The sequence below is a fragment of the Macaca nemestrina genome, chromosome 9 (genome assembly GCF_043159975.1).
Source record: "Macaca nemestrina isolate mMacNem1 chromosome 9, mMacNem.hap1, whole genome shotgun sequence".
NCBI lineage: Eukaryota > Metazoa > Chordata > Mammalia > Primates > Cercopithecidae > Macaca > Macaca nemestrina.
The window spans coordinates 117,420,732-117,445,172 of NC_092133.1; the positions used below are offsets into that span (position 1 = coordinate 117,420,732).

The 24,441-nt window shown below is 41.0% G+C and overlaps 1 protein-coding gene across 3 annotated transcripts in view; it reads right to left on the minus strand.

Annotated features, from left to right (window-relative positions):
• LOC105480006 (amyloid beta A4 precursor protein-binding family B member 1-interacting protein) overlaps positions 1–24,441 on the minus strand; it is a 129,413-nt gene that overhangs the window by 61,001 nt on the left and 43,971 nt on the right. For 2 of the 3 annotated variants that reach the window (XM_071070343.1, XM_024792260.2), the window contains exons 3-6: positions 13,945–14,016; positions 10,958–11,045; positions 5,364–5,656; positions 3,188–3,265 (exon numbers count right to left, since the gene is read on the minus strand). In XM_071070343.1, coding sequence (XP_070926444.1) covers positions 3,188–3,265; positions 5,364–5,656; positions 10,958–11,045; positions 13,945–14,016 — 531 coding nt within the window. Of the gene's footprint in view, positions 1–3,187; positions 3,266–5,363; positions 5,657–10,957; positions 11,046–13,944; positions 14,017–14,427; positions 14,547–24,441 lie in introns of those variants that run through there. The other variant, XM_071070344.1, reaches the window with a different exon arrangement.

Genomic DNA, 24,441 nt, shown 5'->3' on the forward strand with positions numbered 1-24,441 from the left:
AACCACTATTACATGCCTGTAATCCCAGCACTTCGACAGGCTGAAGTGGGAGGATTGCTTGAGGCCAAGAGTTTGAGACCAGCCTGGGCAACATGGCCAGACCCTTTCTCTACAAATAATTTTTAAAAATAGCGGGCCATGGTGGTGCATACCTGTAGTCCGAGCTACCTGGGAGGCTGGGTGGTAAGATCACTTGAGCCCAGGAATTTGAGGCTTCAGTGAGCTGTGATAGCACCACTGCACTCCAGCCTGGGTGACAGAGCAAGACCTTGACACACCCCCCCCCCACACACACACACAAATAGGGTAGTGTTAAGCACTGAGGGGAACACTAAAGTGGGGGAAGGATTGGGAGTACTGGGGATGTGGGCGGCAAGGTCCCAAGGCAAGGGCAGGCCTGGAGTGCTTGAGGGGCAGTCAGGAGACCAGCAGCTGGAATGAGGGGAATGAAGAAGTGAATGCTGGGAGGTGAGGCCAGGGAGGTGACTGGTCGCCATGTCATGCAGGACTGGAGGCCACCGGGAGGATTCATTCTGGCTTCATGTGTGAGATGGGCAGACATCAGAGACTTTTGAGCACAGGAGGACAAGAAGAGAGACTGCAGCCCAAGAGAAGAAGCTGGCCCTCGGCAGACACATAATGATTCATCCATCATTAAGGAAAGAATATGGGATATGTGGGTAGAGATGCACGCAGGTAGATAGGTAGATGTCTTGGCGGGAGCTTGCACAACTTTTGTTTTGAGTGCGTCTATTTTCCCTGCGACACGGGCAACAAAATCATTAGCTGAGGCCAGGTGTGGTGGCTCATGCTTGTAATCCCAGCACTTTGGGAGGCCCAGGTGGGAGGATCACTTGATGCCAGGAGTTTGAGACCAACCTGGGCAACAGAATGAGACCCTTGTCTCTGAAAAAAAAATGGTTTTGTCGGTGAGAGAGTGATTGAACCAGGGTAGCTCACTGAGTGCCCAGGACTGAGCAGGAGGAAAGTTGAATTTAACCAAGGTTTGAGAAAAGGGCAAGGCAGATGAGGATGTGGAGTTCCAAAGATTGGCTGTGGAATTAATCACTTGTGGAAAACGGGGAGAAAATGGTAAGGAAATTTGGGCATGTTTGGAATGAGTGGAACCAGACTAATCTGGGAAGAGTCCCCTAGATGAACCTTGAAAGTCTGGCTCCAGGGGCAGCCAAGGAATACTTCCTGAATATCCATCTATCAGCAGGTATTGAACGCCTTCATTCAGAGAACTGTGATAGGTGCCATGGGAATAGAAAGTGTAAAGCCCTATGTGAAAAGGACAATTCATGCAACTCTCAACAGAAAATTCTGAATGAGTCTCAGAGATGTTATTTGCTTCAGCAGTTGAAATCAGATGAAGAGCCAGGCATCGTGGCTCACACCTGTAATCCCAGCACTTTGTGAGGCTGAGATGGGTGGCTTGCTTGAGCCTAGGAGTCCAAGACCAGCCTAGGCAACATAGGGAGGCCTCAACTCTACAAAAAATAAAAATAGCCGGGCATGGTAGTACATGCCTGTGGTTCCAGCTACTCAGGAGGCTGAGGGAGGAGGATTGCTTGACCCCAGGAGTTTAAGGCTGCAGTGAGCCATGATCAGTTTGGGTGATAGAGCAAGACCCTGTCTCGAAACAAAACATGATGAAGACTGTTTCATCTTTCCCTTACTTTACCAAATTAACTATTTTTAAAAATTTTTTGTTTTTTTGAGATGGAGTCTCGCTCTGCGGTCCAGGCTGGAGTGCAGTGGTGCAATCTTGGCTCACGACAACCCCCGCCTTCTGGGCTCAAATGATTATCCTGCTTCAGCCTCCTGAGTAGCTGGGATCACAGGTGCACACCACTGTATCCAGCTTATTTTTGTACTTTTAGTAGAGACGGGGTTTCACTGTGTTGGCCAGGCTGGTCTTGAACTCCTGACCTCGGGTGATCCACCCACCTCAGCCTCCCAAAGTGTTAAGATTATAGGTGCGAGCCACCGCGCCCAGCCTAACTATTATTAACACTTTATTATCATTAGGTATATTCTTCTAGTGAGGTTAAATGCAGCTGTATCTCTTGCTATAATACAATACATGTCTTCTTCAAAAACCTATACTCTGTAAAAAAAACATGCATGATCAAGTTACAGGCTTATTAGGAAAGTAGGGTTAAGGGCAGATTACTCAAAACCTATTTTGAAACCAGAGCACCAGCAAAAACAGCATTTGGTACCCTGGGAGATAACTTGGACATCTAGGGCAGCAGCAGGGCTGACAGCTGCGCCAGGGCATAGGAAAAGGGCACAAGAGCAATTGCGGAAAAGCGGAGGCCAGGCCAAAAGAAGCTGAGCTCTGACCCAGTTAAGGCAGTCCCCAAAGGTGGCGCCACCTGCTATCAACCCAGAACTTTGCAAAATCCCGGAGAGGCCGGCTCAAAGGAAGGGAGCCCTGGATGTGCAAACTTGTTTTAAAATTTCTTAAGATAGAGCTGAAAGGGCCCCTGCCTGGACAGCAGCCAAGCCAAAGGTCCTTTCCTTTCTTGTTGAAGGTATAATTCTACTCCCACCATTCCAGCTCCCAGGAAAATTCATGTATAAGCCAGCAAAAAAAAAATCATGTACAAGCCAAGGAAACCTCTACGTTTATAGTAACACAAATCCCTTATTTATCAATCACAAGTGAGCTAACTGATGATATAGAAAGAACAATTGTTCTCTACCTTTGTCCTTAAAAGGTTTTGAAAATTACAACTATTTGGAAAGTATCACTCAACATTTTTTTTTCTTTTTTCTTTTTTTCCTTTCTTTCTTTCTTTCTTTCTTTTTTTTTTTTTTTTTTTTTTTTGAGACGGAGTCTCCCAGGCTGGAGTGCAGTGGCTCGATCTCAGCTCACTGCAACCTCCGCCTCCTGGGTTCAAGTGATTCTCCTGCCTCAACCTCTCAAGTAGCTGGGACTACAGGCACCTGCCACCACACCCAGCTAATTTTTTTTATTTTTGTAGAGAGGGGGTTTCACCGTGTTAGCCAGGACGGTCTCGATCTTCTGACCTCGTGATCCACCCACCTCGGCCTCCCAAAGTGCTGGGATTACAGGTGTGAGCCACCGTGCCTGGCTTCATTTTGTTTTTATCATTAAGCATAACCACAGGTCCTTAATTTAACTGCCCCCATGCAAATGGGATTCATGATTCACCTTCTTAACCTTGGCCTCCTTCAGTTTTTCCAGCGCCAGCTTAATTTTATCAGCCTTGGCTTGGGCTTCTTCCTCTTCCTGAAAAAGGGCAAGATATTCTTCATTACAGTCCATTAAATAATACCAGTGAGTAATCACTTCTGTCATTGCTAGTGTCTTAGCTACTTTATGTTAGCAAAAGTTACCAAATTTCACATGCTTGATTTTCAGAATGTATTAATTACTTTTTAAAGACATACAATGTGTAATAATCACATCTGGATAAATGGGGTATCCATCACCCGAAACATTCAATTTTCAGAATTTAAATGGCTATAACAAAATTCTTCAGCTCAAAGATATAGAAGGCAGCCACTCTTTATAGCTTGGGAATGGTAACTTAAAAGATGAAATGATGACTTTAACAGTGGTTCGTATATTTAGATCACAAAAATCTGCTTGGCCCACAAACTGGGATCCGACCTAAGGAATCTGTAGATTGACACATCTCCAGGGATTTGAACACTCTCAGAAATTATATACACACTTTTGGATCAGGATGTCTTTTTGGGGATTTCTATTTTTTTAAATTAGATTCTTAAAGGGGTTCTTAATGTCCCCAAAGGTTAAGAGACACTGAATATATATATATATATATTTTTTTTTTTTTTTGAGATGGAGTCTTGCTCTGTCACCCACGCTGGAGTGCAGTGGTGCGATCTCGGCTCACTGCAAGCTCTGTCTCCCAGGTTCACACCATTCTCCTGCTTCAGCCTCCCAAGTAGCTGGGACTACAGGTGCCCGCCACCACGCCCGGCTAATTTTTTGTATTTTTATAGAGATGGGGTTTCCCTGTGTTAGCCAGGATGGTCTTGATCTCATGACCTTGTGATCCATCTGCCTTGGCCTCCCAGAGTACTGGGATTACAGCCGTGAGCCACTGCACCAGGCCCAAGAGAATGAAATTTAAACTTACAATTCACCAAAAAACATATGAACACTGACAAGCTCATATGAACAGGCAGAAAAGTGAGTGAAGTGTTTTATGAGCCCAAAGTTCTTTGAGTTTGGCAAGTTAAGTCTCTCTTCTATTTATAATGATAAGGAAAGGAGCTGTTCTGGTTACATTCTAATTACTTGAATATAGGCATGTATCTTTTTATAGCAGTGGTTCTCAAATTGTTTTTTGAGCCACAAGCCCCTTTAAGAAAGCCCATAAAGCTTCACAAGTGCATTCAACTTCGTACTTTGTTTACTTTCAGGGGTCGCATGGCCCCCTCGAAATCTTCATGGACCCTACATTAAGAGTCTCTGTTCTATATTGATCTCCATTTTCACATAAATTTTCTATAATAAGTACACAGTAGAGCACTGTGTGTGATAGAGTATAATTTAATATTTGATTTATGTTCAATATTTGTTCATTCAAAAGGCATTGTATGACCTTCAGGGTCCCTAGGCTCTTATTTGTGAGGACCAAACATCATGACACAGTGTGACAACTGTGGAAGCAGAAATTGAACTGGACTCTCCTCTAAAACATTTGGCTTACTCTATAAAGAAAATCCTTAAAAGTGCTCTTTTTACTTTTATGAGAGACATACTATGAGTTAATATCCCAAATAATGATAATTTAAACTTTCCAGTTGTCTGTTTTTCAATATTCAGAAATTTATCAATATCAAGCACCCATCACCTGCCTGCTTTGTAACACCCTCCCCAACTATGACATTACAAGTGATACTTGGATGTGCCTGTCCTACTGAACAGGGCTGCCAAGTTCAACAAAATTCAATTTCACTCTACTCAGAAAATGTATAATGAATGCCGTCCAATCTCTATGTACTGAGCTAGGAGCAGGGACATGGAAATATACAATCAGTTCCACATTTCAATATGATATTAATAAAACATGTCCCCAAAAGACTGAGTTTTATCAAAGAGTGTTTGCATACAAATATTTTTTAAGCAAACTATAGTAAATCCTGAATATGACCCTAATACATTCTTGATATACACCCATGTGGCTTGTTTACGCAGTGTTCTAGCTTTGCAACGAGCATGCTCTGTATCTTGGTTTTTTAGTATGTCAGATCTTTGGATGCACAAACTTTGGAATGTAATGATCACTTCAGAGAACATCAGTGATAGGTAGCAGAGGCTGATGGCCCTGCCGACTCTGGTCCCACGCACTTACCTGAGAGAGAGGTTCAGGAGGTGGTGGCGGCAGTGGAAGGTCTAACACAGGATCAGCTGGTGGAGGTGGTAAGTCATCCTCATATTGGCTGATACCAGTGGCAGCAACATTTGTTCCATGACCAAGAGGGGCTGCACCACTAAAATTTGATGCCTGTAGAGATGCTGAATGATATTGATTCTGCGAGGACTCTTTCTGTGCCTGGATTGTCCTCTGCTCAGCTTCACTGATGTCTGCTACCAGATCTGCCATGAGAGCCTCTAAGTCTTGGTCTTCCAGTGCATTTAAGGACTCTAGTAGGGAAAATCACATTAATGGTATAAACAACTACTTGCATCTGGAAAAACAGAAAGAAGATAATTTTTAAGCATAATATTTGAGTAGAAAGGAATCCTTATTTTGATTGGTTATGATATAGTGAGAAGATTGAGAATATTTTAATTCAATAGCACAAGTATAGGAATTCCTAAAGGACTGTTGCTGCATTTGTTGCATGGTTAATCCGAGTGAGTTTCTAATACCAAGAAAATAAATGGAGGAAATGTGTTCTCTACACTGGGGCACCTGACACACCAGCTATAAAGTCAAATCCAAGCCCATGAATAGATGCTTAAGTAGGAAATCCTTGCATATTATAGTGTAAGATCTCAGAGTTTTAGAAAAGTAGGGGAGGGGAGAGCATTGGAAATGGATGGAAGGGGAGTTTTCCCTAAGCATTTGGAGGGCAAATAGAGTACTGCTGCTATTTAGAAGAAACTGGATTTCAACCAACTGGGGTTTAATGTGCCTGTTACTTTGGGGTGAAGATGGAGCTTCTATAGGCTCACCACCTAACTGTAGAAAACTTCACATTCGGAGAAAGAGCAATTTTTTAAAAATTTTTATTTATTTATTTATTTGGGACAGAGTCTCACTCTATTGCCCAGGCCGGAGTGCCATAGTGTGATCTCGGTTCACTGCAATCTCTGCCTCCCAGGCTCAAGCGATCTTCCCAATTCAGCCTCCCAAGCAGCTGGGATTACAGGTGCATGTCACCAGGTCCAGCTAAATTTTGTATTTTGTGTAGAGACAGGGTTTCGCCATGTTGCCCAGACTGGTCTCAAACTCCTGGGCTAAAGCGATCTTCCCAACTCAGCCTCCCAAAGTGCTGGGATTACAGGCAAGAGCCACTGTGCCCAGCCAAGAGCAATTAATGATAAATAGCAGAAATTAAAGCACCATAGGTGGCAAGGAATTAAAAAATTATGGGATTAAATGGTAGAAACTTAATGAAGATAGTAAGCTGGGAGTTAACTTTTAAAAGACAGGAAAGACAAAAATTTTCAGAGTGAGAGGGAGGGAGGAGAGATCACCTTAGGATTTCTTCCATGTGTGGGATTACTATGGTAATCTGTGTGATCCTGAACATTGATTAGATCATGTGGTGTAGTGGAGGTGGTGTCAGTGAGTAGTCCTGGTGGAGTACTTTGATGATCAGGCATATATGATATGGTGAATATAATGAACAAAGGATGGGCAGGAAGGAAGTGATCCATGAGGAGAATTCTAGCTGCTATAGGTATGATGAACCAGACTGAGGAAATGGGAGCAGCCGGAATGAAGCCTATTCAGTAACAAATAAGCTTTGTGAAAGGATACATTGTCAGACATCATCATCATAAACGCCACACAGCATATTACAGTAATGCTAGTAGTGCTAGTTTACAGTACTGGGACTAAAGTTTGGGTTTCCTCAATGTGTTAAAAGAGTTTATTTTGGCCGGGCGCGGTGGCTCAAGCCTGTAATCCCAGCACTTTGGGAGGCTGAGACAGGCGGATCACGAGGTCAGGAGATCGAGACCATCCTGGCTAACACGGTGAAACCCCGTCTCTACTAAAAATACAAAAAAAAAAAAAAAAAAAAAAATTTACAAAAAAAAGAGTTTATTTTACTGTAAATCACTTTTATATACAACTTCTTTTTTTTTTTTTTTTTTTTGAGACAGAGTCTCGCTTTGTCACCCAGGCTGGAGTGCAGTGGCATGATCTCAGCTCATTGCAACCTCTGCCTCTTGGGTTCAAGCAATTCTCCTGCCTCAGTCTCCCGAGCAGCTGGGATTACAGGTGTGCACCACCTTGCCTCGATAATTTTTGTATTTTTAGTAGAGACAGGGTTTTGCCATGTTGACCAGGCTGGTCTCGAACTCCTGGCCTCAAGTGATCCCCTTGCCTCAGCCTCCTGAAGTGCTAAGATTACAGGCGAGAGCTATCAGGCCCAGCTTATATATAATTTCTTTATAAAATCAAGTTAAATTAATTTAAAATGTTTTCAGAGAAAATATATATAGAACTAAAGAAGCATATTTATAATTTTCTAATGTAATCAATCACATTGTGACTGTTGACATATAAACCTTTACTCTATTATAAAAATTTTGGGGACAAAACCTCCATAATAATACTTATATTAGTAATTTCCAAAGCAAATTTAATAAATTGAATTATTATATTAGTTATTAATAGATTTTTAATATATTAAAGATTTCTAAATTTATCAATAGAGATGAAATGTTTTAATAAAGATTAGCTAAATTTATGAATATAGAATTGAGTAATATGGAATTGGGGAATGGGATAGAAATAGATTTTATTCTGAAATTAGTCACTGACTCTCTGAATGACTTTGGGCAATTATTTTTTTTTTTAAACAGGCTTTTGTTCTGTTGCCCAGGCTGCAGTGCAGTGGTAGGATCATAGCTCACTGTAGCCTCCACCTCATGGGTTCAAGCAATCCTCCCACCTCAGCCTCCCAAGTAGCTGGGACTACAGGCACATACGAGCATGCCTGGCTAATTTTTAAATTTTTTTAGAGACAGTCGTCTCACTATGTTGCCCAGACTTGTCTCAAACTCTTGGGATTAAGTGATCCTCCTGTCTTGGCCTCCCAAAGTGATGGAATTACAAGCATGATTACAGGCTCGCACCCAGCCTGGGCAAAATATTTTGAACTCATTTTAGCAGTGTTTTAAAGTGAAGACAAAAGAAATCTATTCTTAATCTAATTCCATACAAATTTAATTTTCCATACATAGCAGTAGTTTTTAATTGTCTTGTCCCGTATCCAAATTAGACCACATGTGTACATCTTGTTTCCTTAATGAGAATAGTGTCTTATTACTGTGATGTAACATCACTGTGTTTATATCTTGCTGGGTGTCTGGGTATCATTGCTCCTATCATTGTCAGTGTTGTGATACCAGGCACTGAGTTAGTGCTTAGAAAGCGTCAGTTGAGATGACTATAATTAAACTGAAATATTGATTAAATTTTAATTTTAATTGAATTGATTATAAAGCATGCGGCTGTTATGATGTAGTGAGGATAAAAGGCTAAATTTGCATTGTTCATATGTGCAAGTGTATGTTATCTATTGCAATCATAATTTTACAAAAATGTATTGCTTTTTTTTTTTTTTTTTGCTTTTTCTTTTAGACAGAGTCTTGCTCTGTCATCCAGACTAGAGCGCAGTGGTGCAATCTTGGCTCACTGCAACCTCCACCTTCTGGGTTCCAGTGATTTTGGTCCCTCAGCCTCCCAAGTAGCTGAGATTACAGGTGCCTGCCACCATGCCTGGCTAATTTTTGTACTTTTAGTAGAGATGGGGTTTCATCATGTTGGCCAGGCTGGTCTTGAACTCCTGACCTCAAGTGATCCACCAGCACTGGCCTCCCAAAGTGCTGGGATTATAGGCGTGAGCCACCATGCCTGGCCTGCTTTTGTAAAAAACTTCATGAATGTTACCATCTTGGTGGAAATGACTGGCAGGAATAATAAATTTGTGTGGCAAATAAAAAGAGTGTAGGAAAAAGAGAAAATCAAAAGAGGTATATTATAATTTATCAAGAAACAGTCACTGGAACCTAATGGTTTGTTACAAAATTACTGGAAATGATAGAAACAGAGAAATCCTGGTTGGATGCCATGCCTCACGCCTGTAATTCCAGCACTTTAGGAGGCTGAAACAGGTGGATCACCTGAGATTTGGAGCTCGAGACCAGCCTAGCCAACAAGGCAAAACCCCGTCTCTACTAAAACTAGCTGGGCGTGGTGGCTCTTGCCTGTAGTCCCAGCTACTTGGGAGGCTGAGGCAAGAGAATCGCTTGAACCCAGAGGGCAGAGGTTGCACTAAGTGGAGATCCCGTCACTGCACTCCAGCCTGGGTGACAGAGAGAGACTCTGCCCGGAAAAAAAAAAAAAAAAAAAAAAAAAAAAAATCCAGAGAAGCACAGAAATAAAACTTGGAATTCTGGATTTCTATAATTGAACTTCTCTCCTATCTTGCTTTTCACATTTTTGGTAGGCACTGCAAGTCTTTGGGAAATCTTCTTCCAGAGTTGCAGGGAGTTTTCAATAACTTGAAAGTGATTACTTCAAGGCTTATTATTATTATTTTTTTTGAGATGGAGTCTCACTCTGTCACCCAGGCTGGAGCGCAGTGGTGTGATCTCGGCTCACTGCAAGCTCCACCTCCTGGGTTCACGCCATTCTCTTGCCTCAGCCTCCCGAGCAGCTGGGACTACAGGCGCCCGCCACCACACTCGGCTAATTTTTTGTATTTTTTGTAGAGACGGGATTTCACCGTGTTAGCCAGGATGGTCTCGATCTCCTGACCTCGTGATCTGCCCGCCTTGGCCTCCCAAAGTGTTGGGATCACAGGCTTAAGCCACTGTACCCGGCCTCAAGACTTATTATAATATGAATAGCATGTGGCCTAAAGATGTCTCCACTTAAATAAACTGAGAGTTTTTGTTTTGTTTTGTTTTTTATTTTCTTGAGGTAGAACCTCATTCTGTTGCCCAGGGTGGAGTGCAGTGGCAGAAGCACAGCTCACTGCAGCCTTGATCTTCCTGCCTCAGCCTCCCAAGCAGCTGAGACCACAGGCACATGCCACCACACTTGGCTCTTTTTTTATTTTATTTTTCGTAGAGATGGGGTGTTGCCATGCTGTCCAGGCTGGTTTCAAACTCCTGAGCTCAAGCAGTCCTCCCGCCTTGGCCTCCTAAAGTGTTGGGATCACAGGCGTGAGCCACCATGCATGGCTGAGAGATTTTTGGTAATAAAATAAAGTGACAAGTTCAGGAAAAATGAAAAAATGTCAAGTAGACTAAATTACATATAAGTATATATTACATATAAATTTAAAAATATTTTAAATAAAATATGAAGTATCCATTCATATTTATTAATCATTATGAAATAGTTGATTTCTATCACTGAAGGGTCATTTCCTTATTAATATTTTCATATACTACTCCTTGTTACTCTATGGGCTTAGTAATAAGAAGAAACTCCCCTTACTTTAAAGTGCAAGATCATTTTGAGACTTTTCACAAATGCAGAATGGTGTTCCCTTTCGTTATTGGCAAAAATATCTTCTTGATTCTCTCAATTCAATCAAGACACAGTAAAACCCAGTCTGAAATCCATGATTTTAACAATGATATTTATCATGATGTTTAGGTTCCTTTAATTTAGTTTTCAAATTATAGTTTCATACTGATTTGAATCATCATCATGATTTTGAATTGCTTAAGAAAAGAAATGGTTATGCTTACCATTTAAATCTTTAAACCCCACACTGTAGTTAAATTCAGCTCTGGGTGGGTTAGGGTCAGGAGGAGGGAGAGTGTCAACTCCTAAACTCTGTGAAAAAAAGACCCCCGTCAAAGTTATTCATGATACAAACATTTCTGTAGCACACTTTACTCAGCAAGTCAAAAACCATGTATTATTTACACATTTTCTCCCTTAGCATGTTCTATGAAAACCATATTGTAACTTGAAAATGTTTTATGTAATTTTTCTCCTATAGAAAATTAGAGCTTAAAAATTATTCTAGAAGGAAGATCTTGAAATGGAACATGTCAATGAGAATGAGGTAGTTAATTTTTAAAAAGAACAAATAATGTCTTGTAATGGTGAACACACACACTATACATATACATGTATACAAATAATTCTGTAATGACTTAAGTCATGACATCAAAGAAATAAATATCCAATTACTTGGAGGAGATAAATTGTTTGAGGATGCAGTCTGTTGTAGTAAAATACTTCTTTAGCCTAAAATCTTGAGAACCTACCGGTTGGCAGGGCTGTTTAGCCAAGCAAACCTATGACTGCATCCACTTGGCCGCAACAAAGAAACAGCAAAAACCAAAAGGGCTTTGTGTGAAGGCAGGTCCAAGAGACTAAAAGGGGCCTTTTCCTATTCCTTTTTTTTTTTTTTTTTTTTTTTTAATAAAAATGAGTCTTACTATGTTGCCCAGGCTGGTCTTTAACTCCTGGGCTCAAGTGAGCCTCCTGTCTTGGCCTCCCAAAGTGCTGGGATTATAGGTGTGAACCATCATGCCCAGCCTCTTTCCTGTTCTTGCCTTACAGTAACAATACTTAAATGTGGTCCTGCAAAAATCCCAGACTCTGGCCCATCAGAACACTTCCCCCACTGGCTGCAGGAATGAGAGAACCGGTACAGAGAGACCACACACGTTCCCTTAAACTTTCCTCCGCCATGGGAGGAGAAAACACAGTCCTCATCTTTAGAAATGTGGTTGCCATCGGCTCACAACTGTAATCCCAGCACTTTGGGAGGCCAAGGTGGACAGATCACGATGTCAGGAGATAGAGACCACCCAGGCCAACATGGTGAAACCCCTTCTCTACTAAAAATACAAAAATTAGCTGGGTGTGGTGGCATGCACCTGTAACCCCAGATAATGTGGGGGGCGGGGGCAGGGTGGATGAGAGAGGAGAATCGCTTGAACTTGGGAGACAGAGGTTGCGGTGAGCCGAGATTGTGCCACTGCACTCCAGTCTGCTGACAGAGTGAAACTCTGTCTCAAAAAAAAAAAAAAAAAAAAAGAAAGAAAGAAAGAAGAAGGAAGGAAGGAAGGGAGAGAAAGAAAGAAAGAAAGAAACAAAGAAAGAAAGAGAGAGAAAGAATGAGAGTGAGAAAGAAAGAAAGAGAAAGAGAAATAAATAAATAAATAAATAAATAAATAAATAAATAAATAAATGTGGTTGTCATCCTAACACCTTTTAACCAGCACCCTTTCCTCTAAGCCAACTGTCTTGTATCTTATCCCTTCTTTCATAGAATCTAAACTTTTCTGAATCTTATTGGGAATATAAAGTAGATGCTAACTAGAATTGGTTTATTTTTTTATTTTTGTTTTTATTGAAACAGAGTCTCACTCTGTCGCCCAGGCTGGAGTGCAATGGCACAATCTTGGCTCACCGTAACCTCTGCTCCTGGGTTCAAACGATTCTCCTGCCTCAGCCTCCTGAGTAGCTGGGATTACAAACACCCGCCACCAGGCTCGGCTAATTTTTGTGTTTTTAGTAGAGATGGGGTTTCACCATATTGGTCAGCCTGGTCTCGAACTCCTGACCTGTGATCTGCCCACCTCGACCTCCCAAAGTGCTGGGAATACAGGTGTGAGCCACTGCGCCCAGTCTAGAATTGGTTTATTTTTCCTAAAATAAATAGTCTTTCAAAACACAGACTATTCATTTGGTTTTTTTTTTTAAGAAAGCTTTAGAAGACCCCTATCTTATTTAGGAATACTGGCTTATTCTTCTTTTGACATTTTATGCAGCAAAGTGATGAGCTGGTTACCTTCTTAGTCAAAGGCTCATTTACGAGCACACTCTGAGACGCTCTAAAGCCCACTTGACTGTAACCTGGCTTAGTGGCCCCTGGGTTAGCACCTGACTGTAACCTGGCTTAGTGGCCCCTGGGTTAGCAGCTGCCTGGCTGTAGTGGCGCTGACAGTGGGGCTCAGTGACCTCTGAGTCAATCTGATCTTGATGCCAGGGGCTTTTTTATGTCTATGGCTGAGTGGTTTTCACATTCCTTTGAGGGTACTAAGTTCTTACAGTCTAATCACGAGGCACCAAAACTCCCCCTTAGTTATTTAAAATATAGCATTTCCTCAAGGGTTGGTAAAAAGTCTTTACTAAAGATGATATCCAGCCTGGGCAACATAGTGAGATCTCATCTCTACAAAAGAAAAAAAAATTAGCTGGGTGTGGTGGCGTGCACCTGTAGTCCCTGCTACTTGGGAGGCTGAGGCCAGAGGATCACTTGAGCCCACGAAGTTGAGGCTCCAGTGAACCATGATTGTGCCACTGCCCTCCAGCCTAAGCAACAGAGTGAGACTCTGTCTCAAAAACACCCCAAAATCAAACAAAGATAATATTTTCTTAGTGAGTTTATATAAAGGTAACCACAGGCAAATGGCTCAGTGCTGGTGGTTGTAGGGTAGTAAACTTGGGGGTAAATTTCTCTATTGGTAAATATTTGGATACTACAAGTTTGATGTATGTCTGATCAATGTATTAAACTACTGATCTCAAAAGTGTATAGTCAGGAACAAACTTTTTTTTTTAATCTGTCATTGTCACAATTATATTATATCAGAACTATATAATGTTGCCAATCTTCAGGGTTTTAAAAAAGACAGCTCCCTTGTCATGTTATAATGAAATTCAGCAACTCTATTTTTGTTTTCTAATTTGCCAGTTAAAAAGGGAAGTTTACCTGAGTCAGAAGATCCATCTCTCCCAGCAAAGTGCTGAACATTTGGTCTATGTCTTCACTTGACTCACCCATCTGAAAAAGGAAGAAACTGAGATATTAGCAGTCTCATAAAAGCCTGATCCTAGGATACTCTTTGCATCCCTCTCTTTCCCCTAAGAGCCCCATCCGTGGGCAGCTAAGTTGGGAGAGGACTCTACTGAGAGGAAGGCTCATGTTAGCCTGAAATTTCATGCCTGGCTTCTATCCAATCCGCTTGATCTAAGATTGTGCCAAACCTTGGGGAACGCCTCAGAGCCACAGTTGTAATTTTCCAGGCTAAACTAGTCTTCTTGGGGCCAAAGAAACAGGCTGGGCACGGTGCCTCATGCCTGTAATCCCAGCACTAGGGGAGGCCGAGACAGGCGGATCACCCGAGGTCAGGAGTTTGAGACCAGCCTGGCCAATATGGTGAAACCTCATCTGTACTAAAAATACAAAAATTACCTGGGTGTGGTGTCGGGCGCCTGTAGTCCCAGCTACTCGGGAGGCTGAGGCAGGAGAATTGCTTGAACCCAGGAGGCAAAGGTTGCAGTGAGCCGAGATCGCGCCACTACACTCTAGCCTGGGGGACAGAGCGAGACTCCGTCTCAAAAAACAAACAAACAAACAAACAAACTTACATGAAAATGATGTGAGGAGTGATTAAGCATATTTACCCAACAATTTCCTGCTTTCAAAAGATATTTCTGAAACAATAGTTTTTAGTACATTTACTTAGAAGTACGAGTGGACAAACACTTAGAACTTAAATGGCCACCCTGTCAAGTGAAAAGAGATAGAAAGAAAACATGTTTTTACATTTTCAACTTTCTTTGCCTAAACCAAATGAAGCAATTGCCCAAGAAGCGGAAAAGTTTGCGACAAAATAGGGTGGGATGCACTGTGAGTCGCAACTGGCTGCTCTGTTTCCTGACATTTTTGGCAAGGCTAAATTGGGAAGTTAGGAGACATTACTAGTCCTTTGGCCACTAACTAGCAGTATGTAGTTTGGCAACGGTAATCAATTGTTTCATCTGTAACATGAGGAATTTGTTGCAGACCATTTCTAAGGGCATTTCTTTTTTCTTTTCTTTTCTTTTCTTTTTTTTTAGACCGAGTCTTGCTCTGTCACACAGGTTGGAGTGTGGTGGCACGATCTCAGCTCACTCCAGCCTCCATCTCTCAGGTTAAAGCAATTCTCCTTCCTCAGCCTCCTGAGTAGCTGGGATGACAGGCACCTGCCACCACGCCTGGTTAATTATTGTATTTTTAGTAGAGACGGGGTTTCATCATGTTGGCCAGGCTGGTCTCAAACTCCTGACCTCATCTGAGGGTGATCTACTCGCCTCGACCTCCCAAAGTGCTGGGATTACAGGATTGAGCCACCTTGCTCAGCCTCTAAGGACATTTCAAAATGCTCTAAAACACTGTAAGATTAATGCCAATTATAGCTCATACTTAGAAGTCTGGTGGGTTTAGAGAATCAGTATGTAATATTTAAGCCAAATCACAATATTTACTTGAATATGTACATGCATGCATATTTATGTCATTCTTTTAATTTGGAAATTAAAAATATATACAAAAGCAGAGAGAATAATGATTTTCATGTACACATTGTCCAGCTTTAATAATTTTCAACTGGACTGATCGTTTTCCATTTATATCTTCCTACAACAGATATTTTAAAGCAAATATTATTTTTCCACAAATATTTCAACATGCAGTACTAAAAGCTAAAGATACTTTATTTCTTTTTTCTTTTCTTTTCTTTTTTTTTTTTTGAGATGGAGTTTTGCTCTTGTCGCCCAGCCTGGAGTGCAGTGGTGCCATCTCACGCCACTGCACCTTCCACCTCCCACGTTAAAGCAATTCTCGTGCCTCAGCCTCCTGAGTAGCTGGAATTACAGGCATGTCCCACCACACCTGGCTAATTTTTGTATTTTTAGTAGAGACGGGGTTTCGTCATGTTGGCCAGGGTGTTCTGAAACTCCTGACCTCTGGTGATCCGCCTGCCTCAGTCTCCCAAAATGCTGGGATTACAGGTGTCAGCCACCACGCCTGGCCGATAAAGATACTTTCTAAATCATAACCATAATACTATTATCCCTTCGTGTGTGTATTTAAGATAAACTACTTGGCTGAAATAGGCCAAGTCGAGGCAAATCTACCTTTCCTTGAATAAACTATCTTGAAAACTTGTAGTTCACCCTTTAAGTGACTTTAATACTTTAGCAGTCGCATATTTTTATTTTTAATAGCTTTAGTTATCAGGGTGTCTTAGTCCTTTATTAAATATGTCTATGAAACAAACTTTGTCACACTAACTTTGCTTTCTTAAAAATGACTCAAATGATCTCCTTCCCCTTCTCCTTCTCCTTCTCCTCCTTCTCTTCCTCCTCCTCCTCCTCCTCCTTTTATTTTTGAGACAGAGTCTCACTCTGTCTCCCAGGCTGGAGTGCAATGGCTTGATCTCAGCTCGCTGCAACCTCTGCCTCCTGGGTTCAAGAAATTCTCCTGCCTCAGCCTCCTGAGTAGCTAGTATTACAGGCACCCGCCACCATGCCTGGCTAATTTTTGTGTTTTTAGTAGAGATGGGGTTTCATGATGTTGGCCAGGCTATTCTTGAACTCCTGACCTCAAGTGATCCACCCACCCAGGCCTCCCAAAGTGTTGGGATTACAGGCGTTAGCCACCACACCCGGCCAAATGATTTTTAAGATATCACAATTCTTAAAAGTGAAGTGATGTAAATGATGATGATGATGATAACAGTAATATTTATCTGCCACTAACTCTGTTGCAAGAGCAACAGAGTTGCTATTAGCAACATTTAGCACCCAGGATAGCATTGACGCTGAGCAATCAGAACAGATGAGGCTGTAAAATCATTTTGGGTGAATCAGTGCATATCCTCCAAATATCCACCCTGCAAAGCTAGCACTTAATCTTCCCAAATTATCTTCAACAATTATCTTGGGTTTATCACTTAGGAAATCTGACATAATGAAATCTTCTTGCTTAATTTTTCCATCGTATATTTCCCCCTCTCCCTATTTTAAGAAGAAAAAAATTATTTTCTTCTCCTACATAACTTTATCACCCTCGCCGAACAGGACTGAAAACATTTTCCATCTGAATTTTCTGCCCCCTGCAGCGGCTTTTCTTTTGCCCTCCTTCTAGTCTCTCCCTCGTGAGAAACACAAAAGCTACCCTGAGCTGCGGGTCACTGAGGGTATTGCATGGTCATTTCGAGGTTTAAGTTTTGCATGTTTTATTTTGGAGGACGGATGCTTGAATTGCTATGAGATGCATTAATTTTCTCTAGTGCCCTATCTGGCATCCAGTGTAGGAGGTGTCTTGCAGGAGCACAGGAAATTGTAAAACTGTGTTGGCCAGGAGTCACTGGGAGGGGACATGAAGAGGTCTTTAGTTAAGAGAGGTCTAGATTCCATCGAACTAGCACATTTCCTAGTAGCAAATGCATCCCAAAGAATCAGGTGTACATACACGTGGGACAAGGAGGTGTGTGTTTGAATCCAAGGAAGCCACTCAGTGAATGCTGAAGGTCAGACCACACAGAGCTGACAGGTGAGCACCCAGGTATAGAAGCAACAGGTGAGAAAGAAAACAAAGGTCTAGGTCTATGTGTGCAGGGAAAGTCAGAGAGGAATCAAACACAGCATCAGTGAAGGATGATAGAAGATACTTGGCCTATTTTGTGTGTATTGTTGGGATTAAAAAAGTGTTTATGGCAGCCAGAAGAGAGGAAGATGGCTGCAGGTGGGCGCCGCCCCTGTTTCAGGAGGGAAGTCAGCATGAGGAATGTTTTCCATGCGGTTTTATCCCCACACAGTTGCTTACAAAGTATCTGAATCATATCCTTCTTTCTTTAAATGTCCTACAAGGCTGGGCATGGTGATTCATGCCTGTTATCCCAGCACTTTGGAAGGCCGAGGGGAGAGGAGTGCTTGAGGCCAGGAGTTTGAAACCAGCCTGGGCAACATAGACTTCTCTACAAAAAATTAAAAAATGAGCCAGGTGTGGGGGCACGTGCCTGTAGTCCCAGCTACTCAGGAGGCTGAGACGGGATGATGGCTTGAGCCCAGGAGGTCGAGGCTGCAGTGAGCTATGATGGTGCCACCAAAGTCCAGCCTGGGTGACACAGTGAGACTCTCTCAAAAAAAAAAAAAAAAAAAAAAAAAAAATTCCTACAAAATGGCAGAAAGTATTTAAGTAGACATTATCTCCATGGTTTCACAAACTGTCTCCCAAAACAACTAATATGGTATTAAAAATCTTGTCATGGGTTTTTAAGTTATTATTTTAATAAGGGGAAATTCTTGGAATAAATAATAAAATTCCAGAACTGCTCATGTGAATTTCTTCCTGAGTACAATAATGTGAGAAAATAAAGGAATCCTTCAGATGAATTACTATTAACAGAAAAAGTTAAGAGTAATTATTGGTGTTAACACATTTCAGATTTTTTTATGAGAGTAATCCATTTTATAAGAATAAATATAGATTTGTTTGCTGACCTCAAAACTGCCAACCAGCATTACAATAAGCTTATAGGAACCAAAGATAATTTGAGTAACAAGAATATTGCCATTGATTCATTCTCCTGAACCCTTAAATTTGGAAAAGCACTAAAATAAAGCCTTGAAATGTGACATCAATGAGTCAGAAAAACCCATTGAACCCAAAGGCCTTGTTTCTCAGGCTGTGCACACCACTGCTACATAACAGGTTAATGACGTGCCACAGTGAATCATCCACCTAAGATGGAAATAACTCAAAACAACAGCGCGTTCTCGTGACCTCTCCCTGCATTCATCTGCTGAAAATCTTTCCCCCTGCCCTTTCCCCTGCCCTTTCATTCCTCTCCCCCAGAGTCTGTTATTGCGTTATTAAGTGGAGTCAATATCAAAATTGTGCTGAAACCTACAGTCATAAGTAAACTTGCTAGTGAATGGATCACAGTTGCACGCACGGTGAAAATAAAAAGACATTTGACTTAAGGGCGGTTTGTAACAAAAATTATTAATCTGTAAATGCAATCATGTGACATAATTGACCTCTCTGCAAGAAAACTTTATTTTTGGAATGGACAAACAAGAGTTATACACATGTGTACAGTGTACACACACACAAGCGTAAGAAAACAGGGCTGTGCCTATAGGTACGTGTGGTGTTTTCCAAAGGTCAAAATAAAGACTAAAAGAGAGAGAGGAAAAAAAAAACACCCAGCCCTGACAGCTAAAAGTGTTATTTGGGTTAGCAGCCAGAAAGAGCCGGGGTGGAGTTCACAGTGAAGCAATGCATTGCAAACAAGCCGTGCTCACATCGTGACTGGGTGGAGTTAGAATCTTTTTGTGAGTATGTCACTTCTGAGTTCATTTTATGTCTTGGGAAGAACCACAAGTTGTTGATGAAAAATAAATGGAAATACTACAAAATCAGCTAGATTTTGTGATCATTATTGTTATTATTGGATAGACGTGGGGTGAAGTGGTTGAAGCCGCTCGTCCAGGCTAAAACTTTCCCTTAGGTTCCTTAAACGACAAGGAAATTTTCCCTAATGCTTAATATTTCTAGGCTTTAGTTTTTTTATCCTTAAATTGTTTCTCTTTTCCACCCGGATACATTTCAAAAATATGTCTTTTAAACATTTATCCTGAGTCCTGTGATGCACGTGTTTTACAGGAGATATGTTTATATCGACGGCAAAGTTAATCTCACACATTTAACTCAGTTTGCATGAGTTTGGGATGCCGTGAAGATCAGCAATTCCGGCCATGGAATCTGGAATTTTGGACCTGGATGAGGGCGGCCCTTATTGCATCGGTCAGAGTAGCTTGCCTAAAAACAGCCAATTCAACATCCCCCAGGCATTTGCCTCTAAGCAGCTCCAACTCGTTACTCCCCCTCATGCATTCTCTTCCTATGCGCCCTCACTTGGTAAAAGGCCATTAGTCACATATCAGTCTGACTTAGAACCCTCGGCAAAGTCCCTTACTCCTCCCATTTTTCCATCTAGTAGGTCAGGGAATCTGTTGGCTTTTCGTGTAGAAGGCTTCTCCTTGTCTTCATTCTCTCTATCAAGTCACAGTTGATACCTCACCAGATCACCCAGTCTCCAGCCTTCTGGACTCCCTAGAAATGTTCACCACCACCACTGCTGCAAATTGCAAATACAAATGTGAACATGCCACGCTCCTGTTTAAAAGCCTTCCCTGGCTGCTTATGATGAAGTGGAGAGCGTTCAGGCACTCAGCGTGTCTTTCAAAGTCCTTCCTAATTTGCCCCAGTCGGGGCCTTTTATTTTTTAATTCATTTATACATTTTTACATTATTTTATTTTATTTTTAGCAGAGACAGGGTCTCGCTATGTTGCCCAGGCAGGTCTCAAACTCCTGGGCTCAAGTGATCCTCGCACCTCCGCCTCCCAAAATGCTGGGATTACGGGCATGAGCCACCAGGTCTGGCCTCAGGACCCTTGATGTTTTCTGAACAGGCTTTTAAGAACTCTTTTGTCTTTGTATATGCTATTCCCTTTAAATAACATTCTCCTCTGTCCATATCTCCTTCATAAAATCCTACTGATCATTTAAAATCCAGCTGTCATGCTAACACTTCAATGGTATCTTCATTTACAGCAGAGATTTGCTGTCTATTGCATTTGGTAAACATGTCAGTAAATCCCGGCCTTAACAACCAACTTGACACGGTATTTAATCTCCCTGGACTTCAGTTTCCTTGTCTGTAAAATAAGAAAAACAATAATGCCGAATTCATAGGCTTGTTGCGACATTTAAACAAAATAGCCAACAATACTTGGCATAAATTTGCAATCAGCATTTGCCACACTGAATCACACTCTTTTTGTTATGGTGTTAGAATCTCTTAGAAAACTGGGAGTCGTTATTAAGTAAGAATCAGATCTTGTTGATGTTTGTGTTCAGAAATGCTTCGTTGGAAACCCAGAGAGATTAAGTAACTTCCCAGACTAATGAGAACTGGGCTAGAGTCCAGATCTGAAGCCTCATAGAACGTTCTCTCTCACTTGACTGGCTACACGTTCTACAAGGCTCCTGGTGTGACACACTTAGAAATGTCACATTCCAGGGCCGGGCAGTCCTTAGAGGCTGCCAAATAACATGTTTCCAAGAACTATCAGAGCAATTAAACAGTCTGTTTCTAAGCTGCTGCTATAGGTACAGGTTTGTGGAACCTCATTCACTATAATACTTTCTCTTTTTCCAATGCTATTTCCAAGTGAGTAAATACTGATACTTACACAGATATGTTGTGTTGATAAACAAAAGTTTCACTGGGGCTCGCATCTATTTAGGCCTGAATCCGTTTTCAAACCAAAAATTGTAGTTGCTTTAAGAAAAATTCTGATAACTACCATGCAACTTGAGGCAACTTGAGTGACAATATCAATGACTTTTCTTCTTTTCTAATTCAATCTAAAGCCAGCTAACATTTCAAGTAATAGGCTAATCATTATTTAGTAAATAAAAACACATTATGTTTTCTATCTTAATTATTTCTTAATTCACGTCCTATAACTAATTTCATGTGTTTATTTTAAATTTGCTGATCGGTAAGAACGAAAGTGAACACATAAACATGCTTAAGTACTCCTTTGTTATAACAATAATATGTTATAATTTTGTGCTAGGAACTGAATTTTGAGCAGAATGATATTAAATTAAGGGATTATTTGATGCTCTTAAAACTAAAAGATTTATTCATAAAAGCATACCATTTTATATATTAAATTAAATATGTAATAATAAAATTGTTTATAATAGGAATTTTTTAATAAAACAGAAAACAAAAAAACACTATTTTTCATATAAGTTCAAAACAAGGCTGGGCGTGGTGGCTCATGCCTCTAATCCCAGCACTTTGTGAGACTGAGGCAGGTGGATCACTTGAGGTCGGGAGTTTGAGACCAGCCTGGCCACCATGGTGAAACCCTGTCTCTATTAAAATACCAAAAAATTAGCTGGGCGTGGTGGTGCTCGCCTATAAGCTACTTGGGAGTCTGAGGCACAAGAATCGCTTGAACACAGGAGGTGGCGGTTGCAGTGAGCCAAGGTTGTGCTGCACTCCAGCCTGGGCGACAGAGCAAGACTCCACCTCACAACAAAACAAAACAAACAAGTGGTCCTAACAACTTCTACATGAAATAAAAAAGTTGTTAAGATTTTTTTCTTCTTGTAATTATCAAGTTTTGGGTTTACAGAGTTGTTTTCAGTGGCAGCAAGTGTCAATACAACGAAGAAACACATATTATTTACATTTTTATAAGGAGCTTATCTGTCAAAACCCTGCTTTCTTATGGCACCATATTAAGATGTTACAAACTCACGGGTTGTCTAAGCTAATTTGAATGGTTGCAAATTTCACCTTTTCAGCTGTATTTTTAGTTATGCTTAGTCTTTACTTGGATTAAAATACTAATACGAATAACCGAATGAAAATTTCAGAGCACTGAGAATGAAAAGAAAAGACCAAATAGAATATTTGCAAGCAAGACCTTATCTCTACAAAAAATAAAAAAAATAGCCAGTCATAGTGGCATGCGCCTGTAGTCCCAGCTCTTCATGAGGCAGAGGCAGGAAGATCCTTTGAGCCCAGGAGTGGCAAAGTCTGCAGTGACTCATGATTGTACTATTGCATTCCAGCCTGGGCAACAGAGCGAGACCCTGGCTCAAAATAAATAATACAAAAAAATGAAACAACAGAGGAGGTATAAAAATGACTTTCCGATTATTAAAATGAGTCACAGTCAATGAAGTTCAGGAAGGTTAGAATTAGTCTTCAGTACTTCACCAGAGAAGTTGCTACCTGTCTGTCTACCAAGAATAAAACTCCTCATTCAATTGTTTCTGCGCATGGCTGGGGGTGAGACAGACAGAAATCTCCCCTTGCTCTTTACCTGCCTGATAACAATAAAAATAATAGCGGATAACTATTAGGTGTTCTCACTCCGTGCCAGGGATTGTCCTGGTGCATTATGTGCATTGACTGATTAAATCCATCCTCATTCCCTAGGTGAAATGAAAACACTTTTAGGTTCCTCTTAGATGAGAAAACTGAGGCATCCAGAGATAAGTAACTCAATCGAGTTTACACAACGTAAGTCAGTCATCAAATATTTATTGATCCCAGACATGGTTGGAGGCTTAAACAAATTTCTGGAAGATTTTTCTGTGTGGATTTTCCTCAGCTATATTTCTTCTCTTCAATGAATTTATCTGCATACTGTACATCTTTCTATGTTAAAGATAGTTAAAGAAAAATGTTTGTATCCTAGTATTGACTGCTTTTTTTTTTCTTTGAGATGGAGTTTTGCTCTTGTTGCTCAGGCTGGAGTGCAATGGTGTGATCTCAGCTCACTGCAACCTCCGCCTCCCAGTTCAAGCGTTTCTCCTGCATCAGCCTCCCAAGTGGCTGGGATTACAGGCACCCGTCACCATGCCCAGCTAATTTTTTTTTTTCACTTGAGAAGGGGTTTCACCATGTTGGCCAGGCTGGTTTCGAACTCATGACCTCAGGTGATCCACTCGCCTCAGCCTCCCAAAGTGCTGGAGTTACAGGGACTGCTGTTTTTTTTACCCTACAGTGTTTTGAGTTTATTACTAGATTGCCAAAACTAAAAGAGAACTGGAATTGATGAGAAATAAGTTTAAAAAATCTGAGGCTCTCCAAGTATCAATTTACTTTAATATTTTTATTATTTTTAAATTAAATACCATCTGGCAATTTTTTTTCTAGGAAATAAATCAGTCGACATATTACAACTACAGATACAAAAGAGGAGGAAAAAATTTAAAAAAGCTTATGAATGGGATTGCACTTAGGATGAAATATGCACTGCAGAATTCAGATGCTCGCAAATGCTGGTGGAAACTGTGAAATCACCTGTGTACAGTGTGATTGAAAATAACTTAGAATATTGAATTTTACCTGATTCCTTCAGTGTTGTATTTTTTCAAAATGCAATGAAAGCGTTTTATCAAGAGGAAGTGGTTCACAGAATAACACAGCATATGGTTAAAGGTTCTTGCAATGTTTGGAGGAGGAGGAAGGGGAAGCCGAGGCTTCTGTGTGGCATAAAACAGGAAACAGAAGCATCTCTAAAGTTACAAATTATATCAAATAATTCACTCAGCAGAGAACTAAGATGAAGAAACCTCTCGGGCCAACTTAACCGACTTTGCGCTGTACCCCTGAGATCAGTGAAAATCTTAATAGGCTAGCAAGTAGTTATTGAATCAAAAGGACGATGACTGTGGTCATATGATCAATTCAGACTAATATGCAGTGAATCACAAACAAAATTCATATGGACATGTGTATATGCATATCTAGGGTCACATAGAAGGAACAACCAAGACACCAGGGTTCTTTTGTAAGCAATATTGTCATGGCAAAAGTTACCTGTAAATAACATTT